Source organism: Aythya fuligula, chromosome 26 (assembly GCF_009819795.1).
Source record: "Aythya fuligula isolate bAytFul2 chromosome 26, bAytFul2.pri, whole genome shotgun sequence".
Lineage (NCBI taxonomy): Eukaryota > Metazoa > Chordata > Aves > Anseriformes > Anatidae > Aythya > Aythya fuligula.
The window spans coordinates 5,198,459-5,214,978 of record NC_045584.1 but is presented as its reverse complement, the minus strand read 5'-3'; the positions used below and the strand labels follow the sequence as shown (position 1 = coordinate 5,214,978).

Genomic DNA, 16,520 nt, shown 5'->3' with positions numbered 1-16,520 from the left:
ATCCCTGTCCCCATTCCTGCATGTCCCCTCTCTCTGGGCAGCCAGCAGTGTGCCCAGGCAGGGCTTATGGCACCCCCAGGCCTTTTGGGGATGAATTTTGGGCACAAGCTCCCACAGGGCCAGGGACTGGAGGGGACAGGGCTATGGCCCCACAGCTTCAGTCTGTCATCCCCGCACCCAATCTCAACTGCACCCCATCCTGCTGGGATGTGCCATGGGCACAGCACGCATTTGGCCTCCTCGGCCCCCAGATTGTCCCCAGAGGGAAGGGGGTGGCGGAGCCAATGACCACAGCATCCAAACAGCACCCAACCACGTTCAAACCAGACCCAGGCTGCTCCCGTGCCTTCCCCTGCCCACACTGGGGGGATCACAGGGTTGGGGAGACACCCATCACTCCCCATCATCCTCACCACAGGTCGCATGGCCAGGTGCCCCCACGCTCCCCGCACTGTGCATGCTGTGTCGTGTCAGGGGTCCCACCCACGTCACCTGCTCTGTCTGATTTGTTTATTTATGTATTTATTTATTTATTTTACCTTGGGGGTGTGTGGGAGGGGTCAGGCACAAAGGCTTGCAAAATCTCCAAAAACCTCCCACCGTTTGCAAAGGAAGGTTCTGGCAGTGCAGACCTGCACAGTTTTCTATGTCATGAGCACGTGAAATTTATTTGCAGGGGAAAAAAAGGAAAAGAAAAACACAAAACTAGGATTTTGTGATTTTTGTTTGTTTGTTTGTTTGCTTTGTTTTTTGCCTTTTCTTCCCCATGTGCCTCCAGTAAGACAGCTACCTGCACAGTTGGTCCCTTCTGTACCGTGTGCAGGATCCATGCCACAGCCTCCAGCAAGGCAGAAGGGCTCGGGCAGACCCCAAGCACCTGGAGCTCAATTGGGGACACCTGTCTGCTCAGACTGGGCACTCGCTAAGGGATGGAGGTCAGGGCAAAGCTGCAAACATGGAGCCAAAGGGATTAGGGCAGTGGGTGAGGACCCTGGTGGGGTCAGGAGTGGGGGGGGTTGGGCTTTCCTGTTGATCACCTGTGAGCACCACTGCCAGCCCTGTAAAACCCCTAATAAACGATGCTAAAACAACTTTCAGAGGGTACTAAAGTTCATATTAATAACTAATAAATGATTAATGTGCATGTGTTAACAAGCTGCCACTGCTATTAATCTGTTATTAATTATTAATTGAGTGTTTATAAGTATGCCCTGAAGCCGATGGGTGCAAAGCCTTGCACCCACCCTCCTGCTTGCATAGAACTGGGGGGGGGGGGGGGCGGTTTAAAGGGCTCCACAGACACACGTGTACGCTCATGCGTACACACACACACACACACACACACACGTCTCACAGCTCCACTCCCTCTGCTGCACAGTCCCCTGCTCAGCTTGCAGCCCCAAGCACCACTGGCATCCCCAGGGGCAGCGTGGAAATATCAGCATACCCTAACAGCATAGCTTTGAATTTTCAACAAATGCCTCTGACGAGGCTGAAATCCAAGCACCAGGGTATGCACCACAGTTCGCTGGCTGGGGAAACCAAGACACAGGTGGGTGCTGTGGCAGGGCTAAGGAGCTGGAGCCAGCAGCACTGGGGGGAATTGGGAAAATTTCTGCTTCTAAGGAGTATGTGGGGTTCCCTTCCCCATCCCATCGGCCCCGGGGGACATGCTGGCATCTCTGCCCTTGCCCAGGTATAGACCTGTCCTTGTGTTCCCAGCAGTGGAATGTGAAGGCACTACTAAACATCCAGAAACACCCCATTACCCTGCTCCCAGGCTCGGTGGCTGTCCTTCCTTTGGTCACCCCACAGCCCTGGCTCCCCTCAGTGTGGGACTGGGATGGTCACTGGGATAGGCACTGGGTGCCTGTGGGGTGGTGAAGCAAAACAATGCCTCCATCTGCTGGAAGAGCCAGCCCTGGATGGCTCCTTCCCCCCGTACCCCAAATCCCTGCACCCTGTGAGGATTTAGGGATGCTCCCAGGGTGCAACCAGCAACAAAGCAGCAGTGGTCCCAGTTGGAAAATGCCCCTTGGCCTCTGCAGCTGGGCAGGGCAGGAGCACACTGGGGTGTAAAAGAGGAAATTGGGGGTTTTCTTTTACTTCCTGCATGGAAAAAAAAAAAATAATAATAAATGCATGTTTCCAGAGAGTACGGCAGGCTCACTGTCAGAGTTGCTGTGCTGAAGAGTCTGGGTGCTCAGGGGACCTAGAGCTGAGCCCCATGGTTCCTGCAGCAGCTGTAGGGGTGATGGAGTCTCCATGACCAAGGCTGCTGAGAAACCAGCTCTGACCCCAGACAAGAGAAACCCAACCAGAGATGGGCCTGAAAAATCCCTGCAGCAGCCAGGTATTAAGGATAACAACCAAAAAAAATACCAAAAAAATAAAGGCAATTAGGAATAAAGAAGCAATTTTCCAGCAGGTGCATTTAAAGATCTTATTCCCGCTGGGATGAGAAACCAATTTCCTTATAAATTAGAAAGGCTTCAGCTAAGTAGGAGTTCCCTGCCTCAGCTCCCCAGGCCCCCCAGCTGCAGAGTGTGGGGGCACAAAGGGCTTTGTGGCAGTGACCTCTGCCAGCCCTGCTGGCACAAAAAGCTGCTGAGTGCTCGGCAACTTTGGCAGAAGGTGGTCAGCAAATTTTGTCAGCCAACAGTGCCTAAACCCCTCCTGCTGCCCTGAAAATCAGCTTCCTGAGGTGCTCCATGAGGAAATCTCTCCCCATCTCAGGCAGTGCCCTGCAATTGCTATTTTCTAGCAATTGCTAGAATTGAGCGATTTGGGGAGAAAATATCTTTGTGTGACTTTTTTTCTGTTTAGCGGGGAGATACACCCACCACGTTTAGCAGCTGCTGGTGTGTTTTACCATCTTTAATTTGCCGTTTGTGGTTGGAATCGACATGTTGGCACAGAGCTGACAATTGGAGACTTAATTTTGCAATGTGGTTTAATGCTAGACCCATTTACAGCCCAATTTCCCTTTCACCCAAAATACCAGTGACCATCCCCTTGCTTTCCCAGTAACAGTTTGGAGGTGTTTACCTGAAGTCACAGGTCCAAACATCCAAAGTCTCTTCTTGCCCACTGCAGGGTTTTACTGACTGATGCCTTTTCCCTAGCTTTGTAGGGGAACATTCATGTCACTAATGCTGTGCTTTTTATTCCTAATGGTCCCTGGTTTATCTTGAATGTAACATTATTTATTAAGGAGAAAAATTGATGTTCCTAGTAGATTTACAGTTGTTTAGAATGGTTTGTTGTACAGTCATTAACATAAATGATTTACCAAGATGAGGGAAAGGTGCTGACCCCATTGCCAAACACCATCAATAAGCCCAGAATACTGATGAATCTTAAATGCTCACCATTTCTATTCTTATTTTTACAACACTATAGCCCTGGGTGGAGCAGGGGAGCGTACAAAGCCAAGCTTCCTGCTCTGCAGTGCAAGCAGGAGCTGAGCCCACTGCATCCAGCAGGGAGAGCATTGCAACCAGCACTTGCTGTCACCTCCCAAATTCTTGCACATCCTCCTGAATCAGGATTAAAATACAGCTCAGCCCCAGCACATGCTTTATCAGTTCTAATATATGGCCTGTGCTTGGTGAGCACTACAGGCAAACAGACACAAACCCGGCGGGTTTCTTGGTGCTGCCTAGGAAATGCGAATTGTAAAATGCACCACAAAAAGCCCCATCAGTGGGCTATCTGTGCCTCAGGCACCAGCTAAGCACCAGTTAAGCCCCAAAACCAGCCTGTCCCACCACCATTCCTGTGGACATCTGTCTTGTCCCAGCTCAAGCTTCAAAAATACAGATGATGTTGCCTTTTCTGTGTATAAAGCCACATCTCCTGAAGCCTGCTCATCCTCCAGCCTTGGGGCTCTCAGGCAAAATTCCCATGGTTTGCCTAAAGCTGGGAGACAATTCAAGACAGCCCACATTTCATTTTTTAGAGTGTTAAAAGAGCAACCTTGTCCTAGGGGTGACAGATACCAGAGGGGGAATTTCCTGATTTGTAACAGCTCCAGGAAGTCCCAGACAAAAAGAATAAATAAATAAATAAATATTTCCACCACTCTGGTACATCTAGTGTAAAGCCATTGGAGAGAAGGGACTTTAAAAGGGTTTTGGAAGGTTTTACAGCAGAAATCCATCCCTGCAGCACTGCTGCCATCCAGAAAGCACCCAGGAAGAGGAGTGTGAAGTGTGCGCAAGCAGCAGGGGTGAAGCAAACACATTGCAACAACGTGCAGCAGGTCACAGCACTCCCAGCTGACAGTGGTGCAATCAGTGCTACCAGAGCACCCCAGGGTGACACAAGGATGGCTCAGAAGTGACACTGAGCCTTGGACTTACTTTAAGCTTGCTAGACACTGAGGAATGTGTTTTGAAAGTACATCTTCCTGCAAGTAGAGACCATGGCCAGCACTGGGGATCCCAGAATGGGGTGCCAGTACATCTGCTGAACACAAGGAGGCCCCAGCAGTGCCGGGAGACGGAGATGGAGCCCACCAGACCCCCACCGCTGCCGAGAAAATATCAGAGGTAACAACAAACTACTCTGCAAACATGTCCCAGAATTACACTTCCCAGCTGCACCCAGCAAGAATGCCCCAGCCTGAGGTTTTGCACCACTGCAAGACCCATGGGTGCAGCAGGGTAGTAATGCATTAGGGGGGGGGGGGGGGGCGAGATCTGTGCCAAAGCTTGAAGCTGTACAGGGATGCCGCCAGCAGAAAATGGTGGGTTTCAAGAAAGCCAACACGGTTTCAGTACCGCTCATAACAGCAGGGTCAGAGGCTAGGATGGAGAAGTGAAACCCCATGGCTGGCTCCTTCCCACTGCTCTACGTCCCTGCTCAGTGCTCGCAGGCTCACTGCACATCCCTCCTCATGCACAGACCTCTGGATCCCCTGAGCCCTGTCTCTGCTCAGGCAGGTGGGGCAACAAAAGCTTTTCCTGCCCTCACCCCACACCTTTCCATCATCATTGCATCCACCTCATGGCCACCAACAAGGGACACCAGGGCAGATATGAAATGATGGCTGTAGCCATGCACCAGCACACGCAAAAACCCACGCAGCCTCCGCCCCACAGGAGCACCCCCAGTGCAGGGGCTGGAGTCACTGGGAGACCAAACTCCCCGCCTTTTACCCCCAAACCTCACAGCCACGTCCACCCCAGCTGCTGCTTCTCCTTTTTCTTTCTTCTTCCCCAGAGCTAGTAGTGAGAGGAGCGGAAGTCCCTGGGGGGTGGAGGGGGGGCAAGCGCTGACTCCCAGCTCTGTGCAGGGCCGTGGCGCAGGCGGGGGGCCAAGTGCACACCCGCTGTGCCAGCCTGGACCTGGGGGGCCCCGCACCGCCCACCACCATGCCAGACACCTCAGGGGAACACCTGCCTCAGACCCCCGCCTCAGCCCTTATCTACAGCAACGTGGGTGAGTGATAACCAGGCAACCCCCCAGGACAGAACTATGCTGTTCCACCCCCTACCCCCCCACACCCCCAACAGCCATTCCCCCCTCTGTGCATGGCTTTGAGGTTGGAGAGGTGCAGTGGTGTGAATAACAGCTCCCTGTTCCTCCCTCCCCAGGAGAGCTGCGCGCCCACCTCATCCCCACCAAGGCCAGCCGAGGGGATGGAGCCAGGAGAGTCCCCCCCCAGCCCAGCCATGACCCCCTGCCTCCTCCCTTGCCAAAAAAGCAGCTGCAACGAGCAGAGTCCCTCCCGGAGCAGGGTCCTTCACGGCCCCGCCACGGTGACACCACACCATGGTTTGGCAGCAACCTGCTGCCACACAGGGAGGGGGGTCCCAGCTCCGGGCCCCCCCGGGCACCCAAGAAGCCCCTGGCCAAGTCCCAGAGCCTGGGGGAGCCCTGGAGCATCCCGGGAGAAGCCCTGACACCCAGCCCAGAGGAGCTGACCTTTGGGACAGGAGATGCAGAGCTGGGCCGGCTGCTGCGGGGCCTGAATGGATGGGACGGGCTGTGCACAGCCCTAGTGGGTTGCCAGGTGGCCAGCTTGACCCGACTGGTGGCCCAAGCCCAGGAGGGGCTGGTGGGACCCCCGGAGTGGCTGGGGGTAGAGCTGGCAGGGAAGGGCTGGGCAGCACTCAGCATCCTGGAGCGGGAGCCGTGCTGCCAGAGTGGCGATGCCTGGTATTTCCGCGTGGGATTTGCTTTTAGGCAAGACCAGCTGGTGCTTGCAGCCAAGGTAAGCGGGGAGTTTGGGCAGCAGGAGGGGGCTGCAGGCAAGTGTGACCCTGGGGTGGCTCACATTAGCTGGGAGGTTCCCCTTTGGTGACAACTTATTCATTTGCTAAATGAGCTGGTGCTGCTGACGCTGCTGCTGAGGGCTCCCGTGGGTTCAAGGTACCAAAGGTCCAAGGTACAAGGAGGAAGGGATCACTGGGGCAAGTGCCCTGGCATGAGGCCTTGAGGGGTCAGTGGGCAGGGAATGGGGCTGGCTCCCTGGTAGTGCAGGATGAGACCCAACAAAGCAGCCTTGCAGCTCAGACAGGACTGACACCCCCCTCTGTATGCCCCATTCTTGCTTCAAGCTGTTTGGTAGGCACCAGAGGGTGCAGGTGAGCCCAGCACCATGCATGGGTAAGACTGGGACTTGTGGCCCCAACCCAAGTGGTGGCCTGGCCCAGGACCCAAGCTCTGTCCTGGCACAGCTGTCTCTGCTCTTTCGCTCCTCACAGGTCCTCAAGCCAGGCTGCTGCAGTCTGGGCATGGAGAGCTTCCTCGGTGCACACTGCAGCATCCAGCGCCTGATCGGACGTTTCACCGAACACATCCCTGGGGAGCTGTTGCTCCCGGGCCACCCCAGTAAGCAGGGGCTGTCCCCTTCTGGAGAGGAGCCAGCCACTCCTGCCATCCCCCGAGTCTTGCAGGTCCTCCTATCCCCAGACGTGCCCTACCAGACCCTGGCAGGGTTTGTGGAGGGCTCCTGGGCACTGCACAGGAGCAGCCCCGGGCACTATGAGCGCCTGGCATGCCTCCTCCTCTTGCAGGTGTGCATGGGGCTGGAGCACCTCAGGGCACAGAATCTGGGGCAGGGTGACATCTGCCCCGAGAACCTGCTGTTGGTGCAGTGCCCGCGTCCCCTTGGGAGCCAGCAGGACAAGGAGGCCTCCATGGGGCTGTCCCTTCCAAGGTTGATCATCAGCAACTTGTTCAAGCTTAAAGACAAGAGAAGACCTTGTTCCACCAGCCAAGAGCAGAACTGGACAGAGGGTTCTGCTGCTCCCCTCACCCCAATGGCAGATGAGCTGAATATAGGCATGCTGATCTATAAGATCTTGCATGTGGATATCTCTTTGGAAAATGCCTTGGACCTGAGAAGAAATCAGCTTCCTGAAATCCCCTCCCTGTCTATCTACTCCACAGGACTCAAGCGTTTAGCCTTGCTGCTTCTCCACCAAGACCCCTTCAAAAGGGTCTCCATCGAGCAGGCCAGGGGCATCCTGCAGGTCCTGCTCTGGGGGCCTCGCCAGGAGCTCTTTGCCAAGAGCAAGAAAACGCTGGTTCTGCTCCGGAACTGGGTGGAGATGAAGAGGGCACTGCTGCTGCTGAAGTTTGCTGAGAAGGGGGCTGGGGCCGGGGGGAGCCTTGGCCTGGAGGAGTGGCTGTGCTGCCAGTACTTTGCAGAGGTCACGGAGCATATGCTCTACCAGGTTACCCAGGTTCTCTACATGCCCTAAAGACAAGCGTGCCCAAAAGGCTCCCATAGGAGCCCATAGAGGTCTGGACAAATCCACCAGCTCTCAGCTCCTAACCAAGGCTGATCCTGGCTGCAAAAACTGTTTCCAAATCTGAAACTGATCCTGCACACCACATGAACAATGGTCCCAAGTAAGCAGGGACCAAACTCCCACCATGGTACCTTGGCTCCCAGGATGCAGGATGTACTTTTACTCCTTTCACTGATTTTTGTTCAATGGTTTGAGTCCAGGTTATTGGAGCATCGCAGAAAGACAGCTGGATGGAAGCCACAGGACAAAGCACCAGCTCAGCTCAGTGGTTGATTATCCTGAGTAAGGTTAATGGAGCTTAGATTTTTCACACACACACGCAGGGAAAAAAAAAAAAAAAAAAAAAAAAAAAAAAAAAAAAAAAAAAAACTCCTGTACTGCTACTGCTACTGTTTTAAATAACAATACAAAGCCATACATTACTGCTTGCTTTAAGATACCATTACGGGAGAAGAAACATAATGCATCACACAGCCTTGCCCTTTTTAGGAATAGATTGTATCATAGTCACAAATACCAATGTCGTCTCAAAGGGGGAAATAAAGCAACCACAGCTTCAATAAAACCCAGAGCTGAGCCTATTAAATACTGGCCTTTTATGTGCTTTCTTACACCCTGACAATCCATCCAGAGAGGATCACAAAGCTGAACTTCACCACTCCACAGATGACTTAGAGCAGCAGACAGTGGGTGGGTTTGTGGCTACTGCACACAGGGGCCAGACTGGATCGTCAGTCTGGCTGCACCAAGGCAGGGCCATTGCATCTATGGAGAAGTGTGAGATGCCCATGGGTCTGTCTCAGCCTCTGTTTAGGGTCTGTTAAGAGCCAGGAACCAGCACCTGGATGCCCCGTATGGTGATCACTGTGCTGTGATCCGTGCCATGAAATCTCAAGGTGTATGGGATGGGGCAAAGCCTGTGTGGGTAAGGCAGAAACTTGAGCCCAGGGTCGTAGACAATCTCCAAACATCTGGCTGCAACAGGGTGCTGGCAAAGTGGAGTTAGCATGCTGGGGACACGAGCCCATCGCACACAGCCCCAGACCCCTTGGCACCCCCTTGGCTGAGCCCTGAGCCAAGTGTGCCCCCCATGGTCCCACTCCTGGAATGGGACTTGCGTGTGAGCAAGATCTGACTCACGTGGTGACTAAACTGAGTGCAGCTTGCAATAAATACATTTCCCCTGTAAAGAGACCCATAACCAGATGCACATGCCTGTCCCACGGCACATGGGGGGACACATCTTAAGGACACATCATGCAGGCAGTGGCTGCTCAGCACTGTGCAGGATCAGCACCTTCCAAACCACGTGAGCATGGCTGTCTGCATAGTTGGTCGAGTGTCACACGAGACCCCACTTGGGTAGTTGATATAATTATTAACTAAGTAATTATTAATCCACTCACAGCTATCACCCGACGGCATACAGAACAGCTGCTGTGGGCTGTGCACACAGTGAGATGGGCCCTGGGGGCTTCCCCACAGAGGCAGGTCTGGTGTCCCATCGATGGAGATAGTGACACACTGGGCAGTCACTAGAGCCAGTGGCACAGCTGAGTCTGGGAAGGATCCTTCTTGGCAGTCCCCAGACTTGAAAAAAACTTGGTAAACAGGAGCTGTGAGCCTGGAGACAGAACCACAGAGAAAAATGCTCCCAGCCAGTGGGTTTCTGCCTCCTGCCCTGCCCCAACAACGTGCTGCTTTCCCAGGGCGCTGCTTTCTTCCAGTCTGGCATGGCAGAAACATGCTCCATCCCCAGCCTCACAGCCCAGGGCTGCATCCCACATCAGCCTCATTGCTTGGACTGCAGCAGGGCTGGCACCCAGCTGAGCTCACAGCCCCTTTGTGTGAGGCTCTGCACACGGTGGGGACCATCCCTGCCTCGAGCATCTCCCAAACAGAGCTACAAGGGAGGTAGGACCAAGGGCGACCAGGTCCTACAGACCACAGACAGGAAGGATCAGGGTTGAAAAATCTCCCTGGCCACACAAATCTGCTCGGTACCCAAGCACGGCTGGTTCACAAAACCAGAGTCTCCCAGTAGGAGCTTTGGGGCCAGAACCGCGCAGGAGGCATTGCCCTGCATCCCCACTGCTGCTCCTGTAGTATCATGCATGGCTACAAGATGGCAGTAAAAGCCCTGGCAGTAGCAGCAGCTCAGCAGCAGGGCCTGCTTGGGCACCTCACCCTGGGGGGAAAATAATAATAGCAATAATAAGAAAATATATACACACACACACACATATATACTCCTGCAGGCCTAACCCAGCCCCTGGTGTCCCAGGGGCCAGGATGGCCAGATCCTGTGTCACTGCCACAACAGCAGCTCCAAGCACCACCTGCACCCCCAGCTCTGGTTTCCAGCTGATAATCACTATTGGTGACCATCACCCCTTCTGCTGGGGCAGCTTGGAGCACTGCAGCCAGCAAAGCCTGCATGGGTCCACAGCTTTGGAGGCAGAACTGTGCGGGCTCCACACTTGCTCATCCCCCCAGAAGGCAGGCAGGAGCATCACTGCCACAACAGGTGAGACAAAAAGTTTCTTACGAGAATCCTCTTAGGAACTTGAGGCTTTTGCCGGCTTATTGGGAAAAGGCAGGAACACCCTCTCCCACCCACCTCATGCCCCCCTCCTCCTAGCCAGCTTCTGGCAAGTTCACAGCTTTCCAAAAATAAAAAATAAAAAATGCACATGACAATAAGACCATAAACAAGTGACAGTAGGAAGGGGTCTGCTTGCATTCAGCTAGCTACACAGCAGCCAGGAGCCCGGGTCTATCAGGAACCGCTGTCATGCAGGTATACCAGGACCCAAGGAGCAGAGAGTGACAGTGCTGGGAGTGTGAAGGGTCCAGATGTTAGCAAAAGGCTTGGTAAGTGCCTGAAGCCAATTAATCAGACCATCACTTATCAGGTTCTCTGGGATCACAGCACCACACCCGCAGGCCCCTTTGTGCTGCAGCAGGGGCAGTTACCACCATGGGACTCGTTCACCACTGCTTGGAGAGAATTGTAGCAGTAGCAGCAGATTGACATACTCACGCAATGCCTGTATTCCCCGGCCCAGAACAGCTGCCTAAGGATCACCCCCACAAAGCAGCCCCCCAGGGTGCATTTACACATTTCAGAACATAGGTGAGTTGGATCCTAAAGCCAAGCTCTGGGGACACAGACCTGGTAGCAGAGCACAGGCTGGAACAAATGAGGATCATGTGCTTGAGCTTACACTGACTCAACAGCATGAACAATGGGGTGCTTGAAACCTGGTAAAATAACCTTGGGGCCAGCACTCAATCGACCCCAGGGATTCAGTGCTATAAGCTTTATAGACAAAGTTTGATGGGACTTAATAGCACTAAACAAGCATATGCAGCTGCAAATGTAAACTAAAAAAAAACTGAAACATGCTTTAAAGCACAGCCCTCTGGAGACCTACCACTGTAGGTGACAGCTACACTGCAACCTCTGGTAAATCTAGCACTGCATACACCCACATTTTTCCCTTCTGTTCAGTATCACAGACATTGTCCAGGTGGCTGTGGCCCCCCCCAACATGTACTGCTCAACTCCCTTCTCCTTGTACTTCAACCCCAATGTTTCACCTGATTTACAGGCCCCTTCTGGAGGCTGCCTTAGCTTCAGTGACAACATTTAGCTATGCAAGTGCCACAAGCCTTTCTAGATCACAGCCAATAAGGCAGTGAGTGCCAGCACAGGACCCCACCACTACCACTAACAGATTTCAGATGCTAAAACTGCATTATTTGGTTCTCAAAGCTGCTTGAACCTCATAGCATGCATACATTGTGCTTCTTAGCATTTCAACTGCTCATTTTGCTCATTTCACTCTAACCAACACAAACCCTGAATTATCTATCCTATGAAACATCGATACAGCAGGGATTTACATATATTTATATATATAAAGCACCTATTATGGTATTGATAAACACTCTTTGGAACCACTCTGATGGCAGGGGTAAGAACAAGAGTTGGCCTCTTAGTACCTCACAACTTCTGTTTCCAACCAATTAAAAAAAAAAAAAAAAAAAAAAGCCAGAAGACTTTGCTGCCAGCCTGGCTGGTGTTTAATACTGCTACTCCATCATTGTTCACAATGACCAGTAGAAATGGATAACCTACTAGTTCTTTCACTAAAAGCAGGCTCTTCCAGGACTGCAAGTCCTGACAGATCATAGCCTTGAGCTCCAATCAAGCGACAAGTAACCCAAGCCCTTCCATACCTGCAACTTTAATGGCTGGGAGAGTTCCAGAGCCAACTCTTCAGAGTGCAAGTCTTAAACATCTTAAACCAGCAATAAAAAGTAAAATATAAACTTTTATTTAGAATTAAAGCAAATACTTCAGTATCACAAACACAATATTAAACTTCAAGAAATATACTGCTAATTTGGAGGGAGCATTTATTTGCACAACCACAACATGCGCACAAATCCAGAAAAAGATGTGGAGTCTGAAATTTTCAACATCTCACCACCAGAGCAGTTGGTCACAACATCTCATACAAAGTTATATGTACTGTAATAGATGTTGACAAAATTTCTACAGAATCATCTTTATAGACAACAAGAAAGCTCTAAAAGGCAAACATTGCAATCTATTCTTCTTCTGATGAGTCTCTCTCAAACGTGTAGGCCATGAAGCAAGCATCTGGTCTCTTGGGGACAAGGGGATGCCCTGGTCTCACAATCTCAAAGCCCAAAAAGCTGAAAGTACGGAGCAATGCAGCTAGAGAAAAAAAAAAAAAAAAGAAAACATTTAATTCTCTTGGTATCAAGCAACAGTTAAAAGTTTCCACCAAAACCAACTTCAAATATTGCATTAACATCTCTAGTGACAGTGCTAACACCTACCTCTATCATCTCTGTTCTTGTGGAAACAAATGAACACATGATCAACTCGAAGCTGTTCTTCAGCAAACTCCAGAAGAACTGCAAAACTACAAAACAAATGCAAGACATTCAATGCACATGAGCAAGCACTTCATCAGAGGTGGGTAGCAAGGGCCCATGAACCCATCTGCACACATTACAAGCACAAGTAGTAGGCATGGGTTGCAGACTCACACCAGTGAGAAACCCCCAAGCCATAGCTATAACTTGAGACACAAATTTAAATCTTAATTACACCAAAAAATGTGTTTTTTTTGTTGCAGCTGAAGGGAGAACTGTAGTGACGGACTTAGAACCAGAATGCTATTTTCAGTGGATAAAAGCAGCCACTGCTACCAGGAATGCAGTTTGAAATCATATCTTTGTCCTTGATTTTATTTTGCCTAACAGAACAAGCAGATGACGCTCTCAGATCAGGATCTCTTAGTCGTAGTCTCTTACAAGAGAGCATCAAGCACCACGAGCAGACTGAAGAGAATATCAACAGTACAATGCCAGATCTTCAAGACAAATCAAACTCAAGTTACATTTTATTCTACCCACCTGTCCTTGCTCCCTTCAGGCAGAGCACCACTGGGAATTTCTATATAGAGGTTGTTGTTGTTCAGCACTGCTCTCCAACTAATGTGTTTGGCATCTGTAAGCCTTGACTGGACATTCAGAATTCTTGTCCTGTTATTAGATGTTAGTTCTTCTGTTACATTCAGCCGATTATCCTGTAGCAGTAATACACGCAACATTACTTCCAGTTCATTTTGGAGAAGAGTTAACTCCGACTAAGAGTGCTGGGACAAGAAAAGCTTCCCACCTACCAGAGCAAGCTTAACATTACTCACCGAATAAAATAAATTAGCTGAAAGATTGTGATCCCTCTGACTATTCCCTCGCCCACCTGGGATCTTCAGGGGTGGGTGAGGGACATCAGGAGCACCACCGAGGCCCCGGACCCAGGTTACTACAGCAATTGAAGGGAACCCTGGAACTAGAAAAGAATCACAGTTAAAGGTAAACAGTGTTTAGGTAAGGTAAGCAGCAGTGTTAGAGCCCTGAGAATTCTAGGTTTTACACTGATTAGATGGCACAGGTTTGTAGACTGAGGGAACTCCTCCCACTGCAACCTAGCCAAGTAGCAAGACAAAAGAACATACAGGCCAAGCACGAGAACATCACGTAAAGCCCAGATCCACAGGCACCAGAAAGCTACTACTGTACTATACTGAATGAAATACTAGCCTGGAGATGAAAATACTCTTAACTTGGTATGAGGTAAATTTCTGTATTGTGGCAGATGTATGTTTGATCTGATCTCAAGAAAGGAACCATTTCACTACCATACAAAATCCCATTTTCTTCCCCACCCTGGAAATCGTTTTTCCTTGTGATATACAGCCTTAATTACATTAGATCTTTGCATCAGCTCTCTTAAGCTGGAGGTCAGAAAATTACATTAAACAGCCTCACAGAGGACACTATCTCAAATGCTACTATCAGGCAAAGCTCAGAAGCAAGCTCTTGAGTTTCAACTTAAAGACCACATCTGATGATTTGGAAATCTACAAGTCTTCCTACCGACTGACTTCTGGCGCAATTATACATTGCTTAGCAACATTCAGTGTTTAAGGTGAAGAATGTTATCTTCAGATATGAAACATTTCTTCTATGTGTGCTGTTTCATCCCATCTCTAAGCCTGCCTGGCTGTGAATAAGCCTTCTACTGTAGGAACAGCAATCGCTGTGCCGCCTGGCCCCTCCCTCTGCACCATCCTTCACCCTGCAGGCTCACTCTTGAGTTGCGTCATCTCAGCAGATGCAGCAATCGAGGCCCTTAGGGAAATTTTCACAATCGTCCTGTCTGTGAGTGCCAGCAGCCATTTGCAAATCGGAATAAACATGTACAAAATAATCCACCATTTTGCACAGTTCATACGAGTTTAATTTTTAATGAGCTTAGAATCTGTGATGAATAATCTGTATTAGAAAGGGAATGAATGGTCATGTAAGTCAAATATTAAATGCCAGAAAGCATTAGTAAGCACAGCAGCTATAAAGTTATTAAACTAAAAATTATAATGTGCTCAATCTCAATTAAATGTGTTCAATCCATTATTTTAGGCTCTCTGAAACGATTTTAATACTAGCATTACTTATTTTATTTCAAAATGATTGCAGATCTACGTATTCCTAATTAGCCTTACAAATAAGCCTTTGAACATCTTGTTCAGTGCTGTGCGGTAGCAATCCTTTATAATTTCACCTTTCACCCAATGAAAAGCACTATATAATAAAGGCTGTCTGTAGTTCAGAAGTGAGAATGTATTTTAGTGATGTTTGGGTAATCTTACTCCCCTTGCAAAAAAAAAGAAAAAAACATAGTTCTTTAACCTGCAGTTAAGTATAAAATCGGCTTCTGCAGCATTCTAGGGCTGGTCTCACAATGCACACACCAGGTCTGTTCATCGCTCTCTTTATTCAGGGCAGACCAACATCCTAAGCTTCCATCACTGTAGCCCGGTCACCCCACTCCAGATCTTTTCTCCCCAGCATCTGTTAGGATTGCTTAATTCTTCTGTTGGCTTTTAAATTAAGAGCTCTCGTAACAGTCTGACGTTCTACTCTGGGCTTAGCACCTCGATTACTTCTCAATAATATCTACGCTTACATAAGGGGCTAACAGCTTCCAGCCCTTTCCCCTCTCTGCCTAATTCTGCCTCTTCTCCCCCTGAGGGCCGTGCCTTTTGTCTTCAGGAGCCTTTTCCCCCCTTATCCCGCCGGGGAGGGGGGGGGCACGGCGGAGCAGCCCCTCGAGGGGCCGGGGCCTGCCGCTAACGTGGCACCGGGAGGGGGCTCGGGGGGCGCCTGCCCGGGCCCGGCTGTACGTGTGGGGGGCCTAGGACGTGTCCCCTGGCACGGCTAGGGGCGTAACCGACCTCACGGCGTCGCCTTAAACGTCTGAAGATTAAAAAAAAAAAAACAAAATTTTTTTCTTTTTTTTTTTTTTTTTCCCCCCCCGCCCCCCCCCCCCCCCCTTCTTTTGCGGGGGAGGAGGCCAGGCCGCAGAGCCCGCCCCCACCACGGAGCAGCCCTGCCCCCGGTCCGGGGGAGGGGGGGGGGAGAAGGAGGAAGAAAACCAGAGCCCCGGGGGGGGGGAAAAGGAGGAGGCGGCGGCGAACGCCCTGCGGTGCGAAGGCTGAGCGAGGCCCCAGCCCCTCACCTGCTCTGTCCGGTACTGAGGCTCAGCACGGCGGGCATAATGGTGCTTTTATTCCCCTCCTTCTCTCTAGCGAAGCAGTGACTGTTGAGTATCCGCTGCAGGGAGGATTTCACCATCCGGCCGCTCTGGTCCGAACCCCGAAACCCTCCGCTGCCTCCCGCCGGCCGCTCTCCAGGCGCTGCTAGACAAAATGGCCCCCCGGCCGCGGTGGGTCCTTATATACCCTCTGTACGGCCGCGCCCCCACATGGTACCGCCCCCCCAGATCAGGCCACGCCCCCAACCGGAGAGAGCTCCCGTGCGGGAACAGCCCAACTGTCACTCAGAAAGCCTTGTTTCCCATTGGATGAAGGGAGTGCGAGGGCGGGACATCGAGCTCTTCCGCTATTGGCCGGCAGCGTGAGGAGTTCAGCGCTTGTTAGAAAGGCGACGAGACTGGGAGTCACGGAGAGCTGCGATTGGCTGGGCCCCCGCGGGTGGGCGGGATCTGGCGGGGCGGGGCGGGGCGGGCTGGGCGGCTTCGGCCCCGTGCCGCAGCCCTCGCCGATCGCAGGGCCGCCGGTTCGAGTCCCGCGTCCGGCGCCTCCGCCTGGCTGAGGTAAACTGCGGGGAAAGGGAGGGGCCGGGCGC

The 16,520-nt window shown here is 51.4% G+C and overlaps 1 protein-coding gene across 1 annotated transcript; it reads right to left on the bottom strand.

Annotated features, from left to right (window-relative positions):
• Window positions 1-12,086: 12,086 nt before the first annotated feature.
• OAZ1 (ornithine decarboxylase antizyme 1) lies at window positions 12,087-16,076 on the bottom strand. The gene is given in 6 exon segments (XM_032203785.1): window positions 12,087-12,516; window positions 12,642-12,727; window positions 13,224-13,396; window positions 13,517-13,603; window positions 13,605-13,662; window positions 15,892-16,076. Coding segments are annotated over 6 exon segments (651 nt in total). The 5' UTR covers window positions 16,008-16,076; the 3' UTR covers window positions 12,087-12,385.
• Window positions 16,077-16,520: the final 444 nt, after the last annotated feature.